Here is a 14,772-nt window from a genome sequence, read left to right on the forward strand (position 1 = left end):
CTCTGCACTGGCCCCGATGGTGTGGTGGGCCATGAGAGCAGGAGAAGATGCAGAGTCTGCCCTTGGGAGCTGGACCTGATCAAAGGTACAGAGTTGGAGGGGCCTCAGAGGTCATCTGGTCCAATCCCCTCATTCTATAGATGAAGAGGCTGAGACTCAGAGAATGAAGTCACTTGTCCAATAAGCATCAAGTGAGTGAGCTAGAATGCTCAATGGCCTTTACTCCAGTCTGCCGCACCATGCTTTACCACCCATGTTTACAAACAAGCTATACAGGATAAACAGGAAACAATTAAGAAGGAAGCCGCTAGAATTCAGGGGAGGTGAGAAAGGCTCCCTGTAGAAGGGGAGATTTTAGTTGGGACTAGAAGGAAGCCGGGGATGGCGGTAGGTAGAGGCGAGAAGGGAGAGCATTCTAGGTATGGGGGACTACTGCTGATTCTGCCAGTGAAGGTTCGATAAATGTATACATGGGCTCAGAGAGTGGAGGGGGATCTCAGTGAAAAGGCAGAGCTAGGGTGGGGAACTTGCAGCCTCAAGGCTACATGTAGCCCTCTAGATCCTCAGGTGCAATCCTTTGACTGATTCCCAACTTCAAAGAACAGACCTGGGGTTTGCTCTGTGAAGTCCAATGGGCTACACTTGAGGATCTAGAGGGCCACATGTGGCCTTGAGGCTGCAAGTTCACCGCCTCTGAGCTAGAGACTCAGAGAATGGGGCTCTGTGAGGGTGTAGGGGACTTGGTGGCGGGATGAAGGCTTAGTGAGGGGATGGGATCTCGTTATAAATGAGGTTCATGGGATCATAGATCATAGATCTAGAATTTGAGGGGACCTTAGAGGTCATTGAATTCAGTTCAATGGATAGAATGCTAGATCTGGATTCAGAAAGACCCAATTTCAAATCCAGCCTTAGACACTTAGTAGCTGTGAGGTTCTGGGCAAGTCACTTAACTTCTATCTGCCTCAGTTTCCTCATATGTAAAATAGGGATAATAATAGCACCTACCTCCCAGGGCTATTATAAGATTAAATGAGATGATATTTGTAAAGTGCTTAGCCCAGTGCCTGGCACATGATAGGAGTTTAACAGATGTTTATTCCATTCCCTTTTCCCATTGATATGTGTGGTGACTAAAATACATCCCATGTGCGCATAGGAAGATCTTTCCCCTCACTTTATTTGCTAGTCTGCTTGATTAAATGTCTTTTATTTTACAATAAATTCATGATTATTAATCATTACTAATAAATGCCATTATTAGGTTGTAGGCATTAAAAAATATATTTTTACTGTGAGCTTTCTGCCAAAGTTTTGTTTAATATATTTGCTGTCTGGTAAAAGTAAATATATTGTGAACATGGTTTGAGTAGCTGCTGGCCCAGTGAACCTGGGGAAGGCTTTCTAGTGTCCTCCTTATGATAAAACATCTCAGGTGTCATGAATCTCTATTCTGTACTGCATCCTTTAAAAAAGAAAATATGTAACAAAATTCACTGGTGACTTTGAAGATGTCCCTGCTTGTTTTTCCTTTTCTTTCAATGCCTTTCTGCAGGTCTTTATGTACTTTTAAAAATGTTTTATTGTTCTTCCTCTGCTTCTCTTTCTTCCTTTTTCTTTCCTTCTTTCTTTCTTCCTTTCTTTCCTTCCTTCCTTCCTTCCTTCCTTCCTTCCTTCCTTCCTTCCTTCCTTCCTCCTTCCTTCCTTCCTTCCTTCCTTCTTCCTTCCTTCCTTCTTTCCTTCCTTCTTTTCTCCCTCCCTTGTCCTCCTCCTCCTCCTCCTTCTTCTTTTTCTTCTTCTCTCTCCCCTTCTTTTTTGACATTACCAGTACTACCCCAGAGAACAACTCCACATGGTGGCCATGTTTAAAAATGTATGTCTTCTTCCTCATCTGGAGTGCATCACCTCTTTGCCAGGAGGTGAGTAACATGTGTGTATACGAGGGGACTGGTACATGCATCAGTGCGTCACTCCCCTACTGGAAGCAGGCTCCTGATCTTCCTCCACATGGAGAACTTGCACCAGCACACTGTATATGCAGTCTGTACCTGCCCCAGTCCTCATGATACAGACCCCATCAAAGGCTCTCTTCCCCTCATACCACCCTCCCTCTCTGCTGTGTCCCCAGATCTTGGTGGAGAAGGCCCACTTCTAATCTATCGTCTGCTCCCACCTTCCCCTCCCAATTTCCTTTGGTGCTTGGGCCATTGTAGTTGCAGCAGAAGACTAGCGCAGCCCATTCTCTTCCCCTTCCCCTCTCCCTCTCCACCAGATTCTGCTGCTACTGAGCCTACTCCCTTCTCTCTGTCCCATCTTTACATTCTCTTCCTCTCATTCCAGCAGTAGAGATGACAAGGAGTGTGGCCTCTAGAACAAATTATTCAATAAAACATTATCCAATCAAATTTTGGCAACTGGGAGAAGGTCCTGGGTGCCCTATCTTAGTTGCGGCTCTGGCAGGGTGCACACAATATACAGTAGAGTCATGCTGGGGTGTGGGGGTGGGGATGGCCTGGTTTGAGCCCTACATCCTCCAAGAAGCCTGCCTTGACTACTGTAACTAGAGTGATCTCTTCTTTCTTTAAACAACTATGGGAAAGGTTTTGTCTGTATCATTGAGTCTTCTGTAACTGGTTTTAGTTGAAATAAACATGGCTGAAATAAATGATAATCTATCAATTACTTAAAATGATTAATAAAATAAGTTAAATCTCTTTTAAGGATAATACAATCAATATTGCGTTGTTAATTATCTTATGTGTATTTAGAGGCAGCAAAGAACACTGAACTTGGAGCCAGTCGATTGCCTCTGATACTTCCTAAGTGAATGACCTTGAGCACCCAGAAACTGAGCCTCAGTTTCTTGATCTATAAAATGGGTGTGATAGCATTTGTAATTCCACCTCATGGGGTGCTAATGTGGAAAGCTATTTGTGTACCTTGAAGCTCAGAGAATTGGGGGTGATGGCTATTAGTGCTGTTGACTTCCTGTCAGCTAGGTGGTACAGTGTATAGAGTACCAGGCCTGGCAGGAAGATTCATCTTCCTGAATTCAAATCTGGCCTCAAACATTTATTAGCTTTGTGACCCTGGGCAAATCACTTCACCCGGTTTGCCTCAGTTTCCTCATCTGTAAAATGAGCTGGAGGAGGAAATGGTAAATCCCACCAGTATCTTTGCCAAGAAAACCCCAAATGGAGTGAGAAAGAGTCAGACACAACTGAGATGACTGCATAAAAATCAGGCCTGGGGACAGCTTATCCTTGGTATATACCACTACCACCATCACCACCAAAACCACCATCACCACCCCTTCTTACCTGACTTTGCCCAGGGATCCTCCCAAACCGCTAGGGCTGCCTGGGCCATCATGAGCCTAGCAGGGAGCTGACAGCACAGTTTTTATAGAAAGAGCAAGAGATTTGGAGACGGAGGCCTGGGTGTGAATCTCAGTTCTGATGCTCGTGACTTTGAACAGTTTATTAGTCAGTCAGTTAATAAATCCACAAGCATTTATGCCAGGGGCTATCCTAAGTGCTAAGGATACAGAAAATAAGAAAAACCAATCCCTGCCCTCAGTGAGCTCTTGTTCTAGTGTAGAAACAACATACCAGTAACTAGATCTATAAAAGACAAGTAGAGTAATGTTATATTATATCAGAGAAAGGCACTAGCAGCGGGGGTGGAAGGTGGGATTTGAGCTGGGATTTAAGGATGATGAGACAGAGGTGAGGAAGAAAAGCGTATTCCTGGTGTGGGGGTCACCTAGCTCAAAGATGCAGAGGTGGGGGATGTTAGTTTGAAGCACTGCAAGAAGGCCAGTGTCCATGTAACATAGAGTGCCAAGGGGGGAGTAAAGTATTAGAAGGCTGAAAATTTAGGAAGGGGCCGAGGCATGAAGAGCAGCTTATACAGAATCCTACAGGAATTGGTCACCTCCCTCTGTGGGTCTCAGTTTCCTCATGTAGTCTAGGCTAGGTGAGGATGAAGGTCCCCTCCAGGCCCTAAATCCTATCAAGCTTATTAATCCTTCTGAACTGTTATTGTAGGAAGGGGACTGTATTCTAGGGAGTGAACAGGCCCCATCAGAGAGCCCTGGCCCTAGGGGCTGTCAGGGGAAACTGAGGGAAGCCATCCAGACAACTCAGTAACCAAGTGTACAGACAGGAGAGGAGACTTTATTGAAAATCCAAGATAGCGCTAAATGGGCGGGTTGATTGTGAAGTATCCAGGGGGTTCCCAGTAGAGAGGCTGGTGATTGTTCAGAGCAGTATTTTCTGGAGGAACAGAGAATAATTTGAAGACTTTGACTGCCTTGGGGCCTCTTCATGGGGCCCAGAAGCCTTCAGCCCAGGACTCAGAAGGCCTGAGCTTTGGTCCTATTCTGGGTCATCTCATTGGCTGAATGTCACTGGTCCCTTCCTTCAAGTCCCTGACTTCCCCATCCCCCTCACTGAACTTTCCAGCTCTTCACTTGGCTCTTATCTTTTCCTGAACCCAGAGCCCCTTTCCTGTGTCTCCCTAAACCCCATATCCCCCTCCCTGAGCCCCCATCTTCTTACTGAGCCCTCATTGGCTCACTGAGCTTTCATGTCCTCATTGAACCCAGATCCTTATAATGAGTCCCCAAGTCTTTACTGAATCCCAGTCCCTCACTGAGTCCCTCATTTTACACTTAGGCCCTATCCCCTCCCTAGGCTCTAGTTCTAGACACTGACACCACCCCCTACATTCATTGTGACCTGGATTCCTCCCTTGATCCTCCCTCAGAGCCATTTCTTCCCCTCACTGAGTCTCCATGCATTTTTAAAGATCTCATCCCATTCACTGAGCCCCTCACATTCTTTTTTGAGGCCACATTGCCTCACTGAGCCTTTATTCTTACCCCAAGCGCTTATGCCCTCACTGAGCCCCAAGGACCCTCAATGAGTTTCCTATCCCCACGGCTAAGTCCCCATCCTCCTCACTGAGTTCCATACTCCTTCCTTGAACCTCAATCTGGCCCTCCCCCAACCCCTCCCATGCCCTAAGAGAGCCTCCATCCCCCTCACTCAGTTTGGCTTTTTATTGTTGCTGCTGTATGGATAAACGAATGGATAGATATATGAATGAATGATTAAATGAATGAATGTACCTCATTAATCCAGTCAATGTATGCAGAGACCCGGGTGAAGACTGTGGGCTTCTTGGCTGTGTTACAGCCCAAGCTAGAACCAAAACTCACAATACCTCTCACTTCCCAGGCTCCGTCTTCAGCCTCACAGTTCAGAGGTCCACCTGAGTCTCCCTGTCCCCAACAAATATGAGCATTGGTCACTAGTCAACTCAGAGCCACCAAGAGAAAGTTTCTATTCCTTCCATCATGAGGCAACTGTAGCTATCCTGACATGGACTTGCTTTTTATGCGACCTTGGGTAATTCGCGCCTTTCTACGTGCCTTGGTTTCTCCAACCACTCTATCTCAGCCAGCATCTCTGAAATGTAGAATACTATTCCGAGACAGAAAAAGATCAGGTATTGCCTCTTTTAGCAGCTCAGTTTTCAGATATTGGTGTTGCTGGTAGGATTGATGATGACGCTGGAGATGGCGGTTGGTGGTGATAAAGATGATGGTGGTGGCTGAGAAGGTGATGATGGAGATGGTGATCAAATGCGATATTTGTAAAGCACTCAGTCCAGTACCTTGCACCCTGTAGGCACTATTTGAACAATTATCCTTTCTCCCCTCCCCCTGTGATGGCAATGTAGAGCTGGTGGTGTGGGTAGGGCTGATGGTAATGAAGCTAGTGATGCTGGTAGTGATGAGGATGGTGGTTGGTGTTGGTAATGATGCTAAAAATGATGGAGGTGTTACTGATGGGGTAAGAAATGCAATATCTTGCATTGCCTTTGTGTTATATGGTTTGCAAAACACTTTTTCTACACTACCATGATGGTGGGGATAGTGTGTGTCTATTTGTGGGGGTAGAGAGGGGATGGGTGTGAATGATTAATTTTGCCAAAGGAACAGTCAGTGATAATGTTGGGAAGCAGAGAGGAGCAGGATGGACTAGTGTTTATCAAGCTTGATTATGGCAGATGAAGCAGTATCTGTGGCCTCAGGCCACTCTGGGAAAGGGCTTCCTAGGAGGTCTCCCCGTGAAGGTGTCAAGAAGTCAAAAGCTCTCTGAATCTGCAGCAATCTCTCCCAGAAGGCCCTGGATCTTTCATCCCTGGCTTGCTGTTCAGTAATACAACTCACATTGCATGCTGAGAGGACACCATCTCCTCCAGCACACACCATCTTTTCGGACACCATGATGCTCCACCAGTCGAAACGACTGCACGTGTCATGGTCCACTATGGGCAGTAGGGCTTGCTGGAGAACATCAGAAAGGGGGCCATCGGCTAGGGAAAGAGAGAACAAGTCATAATTGGGTTCTTTTCCCATGGCCCCCCAACCCATCTGCCCCAGCCTCTTATGGAGCTGTCAGAAAGATAACTGGTGCTCCAACATAGTAGGCCTACCCAAATTCAAAGAAATTGTATATGGTGTGAGGATGTGTATCACTTGTGAGGGGGATTTCAGAACTTAGGTTATCTTATTCTTTCTAGGTTAACGGAAGCCCAATATCCATTGCAGGAAATGATAGGGAAAATGTCAGAGCTGGACGGGGCCTTAGAACAAGTGATGTCAGAGCTGAGAGGGTGGTTAGAACAGGGAATGTCAGAGCTGGGAGAGCCCTTAGAACACAAAATGTCAGAGGTGGGAGAGATCTTAGAAAAAAGAATTTTGAAGCCAGAGAGACTATAAAACAGAGAAATCAGAGTGGAAAAGATCCTTAGTTATCATTTTGAGAAAACTCTTCATTTTACAGATGAAGAATGTGAGGCTGAAAAGGTTGCTCATGGATCACACTGTTAGGAGTCACACTATTCTCTGACGTGGCTGGACTGTGTCTCTAGTCTTTGTGTCAAAGACTGTTTTAGAATGGACACAACCAGACTAAAGAGTGGTCGGTGGTGAGAAGGGGGTCTGGAGTCCTTGCCACCCGGCAGAGTTCAGGGAGGATTAGCTGTGGAACAAGCCACTGTCCTGCTGGTCTTCCATATTCAGCTTTCAGTGAAGTCCTTGGCTTTGAGCCCTTTCCCTGATTGATTTGTGTGAGATCCTGGGTACATGATTTAACTGCCCTGGGTCTCAGTTTCCTTACCCAGATAACTGTATCAGTAATATTTGTATTTCTCAGGGATGCTAGGCAAATAAATCAAGATGATAGAGGCAAAGGAGCTTTGAAGCTAGCACAATTACTATGTACAAAAAGGGCTTCCTCCTCCAGGAAGCCTGCCCTGATTGGCTAGGCCAGATGACTTCCTTGGGCTCCAACAGTTTGGCATTACAGCTTGACTGTCCAGTGGTGCAGTTTGAGGATAGGTGCCCCTTCCCTCCCCCAAAAGATGACTCAAAGGGACCTTGCAGGCCATGCACTTACTCCAGAGGAGGCCCCAGCCAGTCACATAACAAGGATAGTCTTGGGGCAGTAGGGAGTCCTCTGGGGGCAGACAGGCCACCTGGATGGTGTCACTCAGTTCCACAGGCTCAGCCAACTTGATGAGGGCGATGTCATTGCTAGGAGCAGAATTCATGAACCCAACTCTAGACATATGGATTAAGCACTGTGTGCAGGGGCCCTGGGCTTAATATAGGGAATTTGTTGTTTAATTATTCTGTTGTGTCTGACTCTTGGTGATCTGACAGTCTTTTTCCATGGGGTTTTCTTGGCAAGAATGCTAGAGTTGTTTGTCATTTCCTTCTCCAGCTCTTTTTACAGATGAGGAAATTGAGGCGAACAGGGTGAAATGACTTGCCCCGGGTCACACAGGTAGTAAGAGTCTGAGGCCATATTTGAACTCAGATCTTCCCGACTCCAGGCCTGATGCTGTCTCTACTGCCCCACCTAGCTAACTCTAGGATAGTGGGATGGAGAACTGAAAAATGTAGACCCAGCAGCAGCTAGGTGGCACAGTGGATAGAGTACTGGCCCTGGAGTCAGGAGGACCTGAGTTCAAATCTGGCCTCAGACACATAACACTCACTAGCTATGTGACCTTGGGCAAGTTACTTAACCCTGATTGCCTCAACAAAAAATAAAATAAAATAAAGTGTCTTAGTCCCTGCCCTCAAGCAACTTACCTTCTACAGGGACAGTAAGGAAATTGGCATCATGAAACCTCCTGTTGGACGAAGGAGAGTGGAGGGGGAAAGATGGTGAGAACCTCTCCTGCTTCTCTCCCTATCCAGGATGAAAGAGCCCTGGGTTAGGACACACAAGGCTCATCTAACGTGGCCACTGACTTGCTATGTGACCACAGATCTTTGTGCCTCTGCTTCCTCATCTATAAAAGGAGCCAAGAATCCCTGCTTGACTTATCTCTGAAGGGTCCAGAAGGGAGAGCTCTGTATAAATCTTAGTGCCTCATATGAAAAAGTGCTATTACTATTCTAAGAGAGAGCTGTAGTGGGGAGAACATTTTAGTAGGTGGGAGAGGACTGGAGTTGTTACAATGTCCAGCACCTCGTCAGAGTTGGTATCATTGGAGATGGATGAGACAGTGGAGGCCAGCTTTCTGGCCCTAGCCCTGAGGGCTGGCTCCATGTCCAACAGGACAAAGGTGCCAGCATGGAGACCACTCACCGCACAGGAGGGAGTTCCATTTCTCATGGACAAAAATGGTATCCACAGCCACTGCCACAGAACCATCCTCTTCCTCCACCTCCAGGTTATTCTTGCCTAGCAACACGCGGTAGGTTCTGCTATTGCTGGACAAAGGCAATGGGGAGGGGGAATCTGGTTACATTTGGGCCTTGGCCCCTTCATGGACCATAAACCTTTAATTCAATTCAGCAAATGTTTATTCCACAAGCCTCTCCCTATCACCCTCACTGAACTCTGAGAGAAGAAAATGTCTGGAATGCTGTAAGGAAAGAAGGAGTCAATTTAGATCCTGAGAAAACTAAGACCAATATATAGAGTCTATGGAAGGTAGATTTGGGCTTAATAACATCATGCTCTCCTGAGAAGCATACAATACTTGAAGTCAGGTTTAAATCCTGATTACTATACATCATTAGCTGGGAGACTATGGGATCAGTCTTTGGGCTATGCTATAGACCACCTAGGCAGAAAGCAGAACTGGATGAGGAGTCTGGGAAACATTATCTCCAACCCCCCGCAGAGATGGGAGACTGTGAGTCATCGTAAGGCACTTCCATTATCCAGACATTTGCTGGAGCTCTGATTTTTCCAAAAGTATAATAGCTGGTACATTTTTTTTTAAAGGCAGTTGGGGTTAAGTGACTTGCCCAGGGTCACACAGCTAGTACGCATCAAGTGTTTGGTCTGAGGCTGGATTTGAACTCAGGTCCTCCTGACTTCAGGGATGGTGCTCTATCCACTGCACCACCTAGCTGCCCCAGCTGGTACATTTTTTCACTTGACTCAATGATAATTTCATCCTTCAAACTAATTTGTTTCCAAAGGGGAAATTCCATTTTTGCTTGCTTATGTTTTTTCCCTGCTGCTTAGCAGTTTCTCACTTTGAATTTTGTCAATTCTTAATCACCATTTTATCTCTCTCTCTCTCATCTATACCTATCCACCTTCTGATCTCTATTATATATACCTTCCTGTGTCTATCTATCCATACATTATTCCTCTGACATGCATCCACCCATCCATGTTTTCAGAATCTGATTCTCACCAACAGATGGTAGCTAGATGGATGGATGGATAGATAGATGTTGATAAGTAGATAGGTACATAAGGAAAAGGTAGATAGATGCTATTAATAGATAGATAAATGAATCTAAATAGGTAGATAAAGCAATGATTAAGAATTGACAAAATTCTAGGCACTGAACTAGAAGCTGGGGATACAAGTCCAGCAAGCATGTCTACATTCTAGTGGAAGAACGTTATTTTGTAGCGGCAAAGAATCTGCTGCTGTGGGTAGAAATGCTGGGAACCTTTGGAGGAGTCACTATCCCGTCTTAGGACTTGTGATAAGCCTGGACTGAGCACCTGCTGAGGATGTTGCAGAGGAGATCTTTGTGTCTGGAAACAGGTTGGAGCAGGAGGACTTGAAGTTTTTGTCCGGCTCTGGGGGTCTGTGTTGTTGTTTCTTTTGTAAATGATGTCTAGGCAGCTTTCAGATCCCATTGTGGATGGAGGGAAGAGAGACAGACCCCCAGTATCCTGCTTCTGTGCAGTAAGATCCACGGCTCGGGGTGGGGGGGAGGGGGCTCACCTGATGCAATGGGCAGCAGTCAGGACATGCTGGCTGGAGATCAGGGTCCCTCCACAGGTGTGTCTGTAGGTGTCATCCTTAAGGTACTGGAGGGAGACCTACCAACCAGGAGGAGTGGTGAGAGAGGGGTAAAACTCAGGCAGGGCATTTGGCCCAGGATTCCCAGCTGCTGCTCTAACTTAAAAAGCCTCCACAAGTCTAGATCATAGATTTGGAGAAAGGAACCCCAAAGGGCATCTGGTCTAACTTTCTCATTTTACAAATAAGAAAATCTGATGACCAGAGGAGTAAAGCAACTTGAAAAAAAATTAGCTACTGCCGATGTATTGGCAGGTCCAGAATTTATCTCAAAACTGTTTTTCTCTGATCCTAGCACTCTTGGATTACACCCCACTCTTTTCTACTGAACCACATTGTCAGTCTCTCTCTGTTGGGATAGGCCTGAGACATCCTCAACAACTTACACTTACATAATGCCTCACCATGAAAGAGTAAGAATGCTATTCTGTCTACCATACCACACATGCCTTCCTTACCTGCCAGGGCCAGCTATGGGCCTTGACGTCTTCTCCTCCCACCACCCGGGAGGCCACGTTGGGTGGATAGGTGGGGACGCCACAGCTGGAGGCTGGAAGGGAGACCAGACAAGCCTATATGAACCATGTCAGCAGTGGGGGCCCCGGGATAGTTGGTGTGGATGTGGCCTGACTCTTTACCCCACTGGACCTTTCTAAGCAGAAAGTACTAAACTGAAAGATAGAGATTAACTGTCTGGGATGGATCTGTGGAGCTCTCTGGCTCTCAGTTTACCATAGCTCAGGAACGCAATTAGGAGGACAGAGCCTAACATGGTGCCCGCGTAGGCAGTCAGTGGACTGATGTGGCCAGTTGGGAGGGTTCTTATAGATGGGTGTCTCAACCTGGGGTCTGAGCCAAAGCTGAGATCACACTTGGGGAAGGTCACAGTTCCTGACAAGGGTCTTGCCCTGACCTTCAGTTGATTACTGTTTAATGGACTGAGAACTTTCTGAGAACAAGTGAACATTTTCTAGAAACCCTTAAGAGGGACTGGGAGCCCCAAACTAGGAATTCAATCAACCAAATATATTTAGCACCTACTTTGTACAGAATGTTGAGCTTTGAAATCTAGATAAGATCCCTCCCTGGGAATTACCTACCTGGCACTATTGCAATGGCCTTCTAATTGGCCTCTCTGCTTTACGCCTCCCCACCCCAGTCCATCCTCCATAAGGCGCCAAGGGATTTCCTTTAAGCCTAGATCTGACCCACTCAATCAACTTTAGGGATTATTGATTGCCATTACAATATAATAGAGATGTCTGTGTCTTGTGAAGTCCTTTGCAACTTGCCTCTAGCTTTTATTTCCAACCTCATTTCTATGTTATGCCCCCTTCCCAGATGTTTCAGTCCAGCCACAATGTATGTCTGGGCTCTGTCCACAACCAAGGCTCTGTTCGTCCCACATGGCACTCCATCGCCCATGACCTTTTTGCTGGCCATCCCCCATGCCTAAAGGGCAATCCCTCTTCACCTCTCTCTTCTAGAATTCCTCACTTCCTTCAAGGCCGAACCACCATCTTCTACATGAAGCCTTTTCTGATCTCCACGACTGTTGGTACCCTCCCTCCCTCATAACTACCTGGTATTTATTTTCTATTTAATTTGTATGAATGCCAGTATTCTATAGCAGTTACAGGGCTGACCTCAAGGTCAGAAAGAGCTGGGTTCAAGTCCTATTTCTTTTTTCTTTTTTGCTTTTTGGCTAGGCAATGGGGTTAAGTGACTTGCCCAGGGTTATACAGCTAGTAAATGTCAGGTGTCTGAGGCCAAATTTGAACTCAGGTCCCCCTGACTCCAAGTCCAGAGCTCTATCCATTGCACCACCTAGCTGCCCCTTCAAGTCCTATTTCTTATATGTGTTGAATGTGTGACCCTGGCCAAATCGTTTAATTTCTCAGTGATCTAGGTAACTCTCTAAGACTATATAAATTGTAGAGAAGGTGTTGACTTGCACAGTAAAGGGAATTTCCTCCTTTGGGATCTCTCTATATGGTAATAAAATCACAGGCCCAGTGCCTGTCCCCTAGATTTAATTGGTGGTGCTCAGAGATGCACACATCATCTCTCCTGATAGATTGTAAACTCCTTAAAAGCAGGGATTGCTTCATCATGGGTCTTTGCATCCCCCAGGACCTAGCAGGATGCTGGACACAGAGCAGGTGCTTCTTACTTCTTTGCTGACTGGTTGATTGATTCCTGCCTTCATGGAGGTTATCGTCCAGGAGGGAGATAAGACACCTACAGATATATTGCTCTGACATCTGATCAGAGCATCAGAGAGGCACAGATACAGTGTTATGTGAAAGCAGCAGGTAAAGTTCATTCTTGAGAGGGGGAATCAGAGAAGGCTTCCCAGAGGAAGTGACATTTGGGTTGATCTTGAAAGGATGGGCAAATATTTAATAGGGGGAAAGAGAACATTCCAGGCACAGAAGCAACATGAACAAAGTTGCAGAGCCAGGAGAATGCAAGACTTGTTTTGAGGGTCTGGTTTGACTAGATTGTACAGTATGAGGAAAGGAGTCATGAGATATGGCTGAAAAGTTAGGGTTGTGGTAGATTGAAGGAGGCCTTGAATGTCAGACAGAAGAGTCTAAACTTTACTTAGGAGAATAGGGAGACATTGAAGATTTTGAGGAGATAAGAAACATGATCTGATCTAATGTAGTACAGTGGAAAGAGTTCTGACTCTGGAGGTAGAGGTCCTGGGTTCAAATCCTACCTCTACTGAATTAGTACTAGTGTGACCTTGGCCCTTATCTTATCTTTATACGTATCCTTAGGATATGTATATAAGGATAACCATATCCTTAGCCCTTAACTTACTTCTTGGTAAAATAAGAGGTTGGACCAGATGACCTGAACTCTTTTCTAGTTCTATAGCTATGATCATCTCAACAATCAAAAAATATTGTTAACTATCTCCTGGAGTAACTAGGTGGTACAGTGGATGGAGTGTCAGGCTTGAAGTCTGGATGACTCCTCTTTCTGAGTCAAGTCCTGCCTCAGACACTTACTAGCTATGTGATCCTGGGCAAGTCACTTAACCCTGTTTGCCTCAGTTTCCTCTTCTGCAAAATGAGCTGGAGAAGGAAATGGCAAACCTCTCCCGTATCTCTGCCCAGAAAACTCCAAGTGGGGTCATGATGAGTCAGACACAACTGAAAAATGGCTAAACTAAATGTGTCAGGCACTTGGACAAATACAAAAAAACAAAAAGAAACACTACTGGAAAGATCAGGTTTAGAAATATCTCCTACTCTAGCTCATACAAGACCAAGAATCCCTTTTACATCATGTCTAATAAGTATTCATCCAGTCTTTGCTTCCACTCCACACCCTCCCTTCATTGATGGGGAGCTCACTACCTCCTCAGGCAGCCCTTTCCATTTTGGGAAAGTAACAATTTTTAGTAAGTGTTTCTTTACAACAAGTCTAAATTTTCCTCTGCAAATCCCCTGACCTTTCGACTTCTCATTACTGCTCCTAGTTTTGCTATCTGGGACTAATCCCTGTTCCATTTGATAATTCTTCAAATACTTTAAACAGCTGTGATGTCTCCCATAAATCTTTCCTTCTCCAGGCTAACCATACCTAGTTTCTTCAAACACTTCTCATTTGGTATCATCTTGAGTCCTTTCATCATCCTGGCCATTGTCTCTGAATTCTCCTCAGCTTCATATTCTTTTCTGAGCTCAGTAGCTTTCCCATCAGCTTATTGAAGATATCTTTCCTAAGATGTGGCCCCTAGAATGGAATGCAATATTCTTTATATTTTTTCAATTCAATTAAATAAACATTTATTAAGTGCCTTCTAAGGACCAGGCACTATACAAATAAGAAAAAGAAGGACAATCCTTGCCTTCAAGGAACTTACTATCTAATAGAGGAGGACAATACACAAATAGAAACTGGAAAGAATGTGTGTGTGGGGGGGCAGAGTGGGGGGAGGGGAGACAAATCAGGCAGAGCTGCAGATATGAAGTGGAGTGAGCTGGAATTCCAGTTTCCGCCTTCTATAAAGTAAGGTTTTGGGACGAGTTCAGTACTCCACCCTCAAGCCCTCCAATGAGAGGGGAGAGGAGGGTGAGCATGGTGGTATCCAAGCCTGAGTTAGCAGTTACGGTGTTGAGGTTAGAAGCGATGAGCATATCTTGTGTGGAGCATCTTGTTGTAGAGCTGAAATCAGGCAGAGCTCTTCATGTTCCACTTGAGTTTTGTATTCAAAAGTCAAATTTTCTGTTTAGCTCTGGTCTCTTCATCAAGAATGCTTGAAAGTCCTCTATTTCACTGAATGACCATTTTTTCCCCTGAAGGATTATACTCAGTTTTGCTGGGTAGGTGATTCTTGGTTGTAATCCTAGCTCCTTTGCCCTCCAGAATATTATATTCCATGCCCTGCGG

General features: G+C 45.5%; 1 protein-coding gene across 1 annotated transcript; it reads right to left on the bottom strand.

The window, feature by feature from the left end:
* Positions 1 to 5,084: 5,084 nt before the first annotated feature.
* Positions 5,085 to 11,137, bottom strand: CTRC (chymotrypsin C). Its single transcript, XM_078146672.1, has 7 exons — positions 11,098 to 11,137; positions 10,824 to 10,915; positions 10,288 to 10,385; positions 8,681 to 8,800; positions 7,473 to 7,609; positions 6,242 to 6,387; positions 5,085 to 5,287 (listed from the first exon to the last, which is right to left on the bottom strand). Exons 1-7 carry the CDS (start codon positions 11,135 to 11,137, stop codon positions 5,117 to 5,119), a joined length of 804 nt encoding a protein of 267 aa, XP_078002798.1. The 3' UTR covers positions 5,085 to 5,116.
* Between the last annotated feature and the right edge of the window lie 3,635 nt (positions 11,138 to 14,772).

The sequence above is a fragment of the Phascolarctos cinereus genome, unplaced genomic scaffold, assembly GCF_003287225.1.
Source record: "Phascolarctos cinereus isolate Bilbo 61053 unplaced genomic scaffold, phaCin_HiC Scaffold_726;HRSCAF=1367, whole genome shotgun sequence".
In the NCBI taxonomy this organism is placed as follows: domain Eukaryota; kingdom Metazoa; phylum Chordata; class Mammalia; order Diprotodontia; family Phascolarctidae; genus Phascolarctos; species Phascolarctos cinereus.

Coding starts and splice junctions, on each gene's coding strand:
- CTRC (XM_078146672.1), bottom strand. CDS start 11,137: ATGTTAGGCTCTGTCCTCCTAATTGCGTTCCTGAGCTATG. Junction 7,610..8,680: donor GAGAAATGGAACTCCCTCCT/GTGCGGTGAGTG, acceptor TTCTGCTCCTAG/CAATGACATCGCCCTCATCA. Junction 5,288..6,241: donor GTGTCCTCTCAGCATGCAAT/GTGAGTTGTATT, acceptor TGTTGGGGACAG/GGAGACTCAGGTGGACCTCT.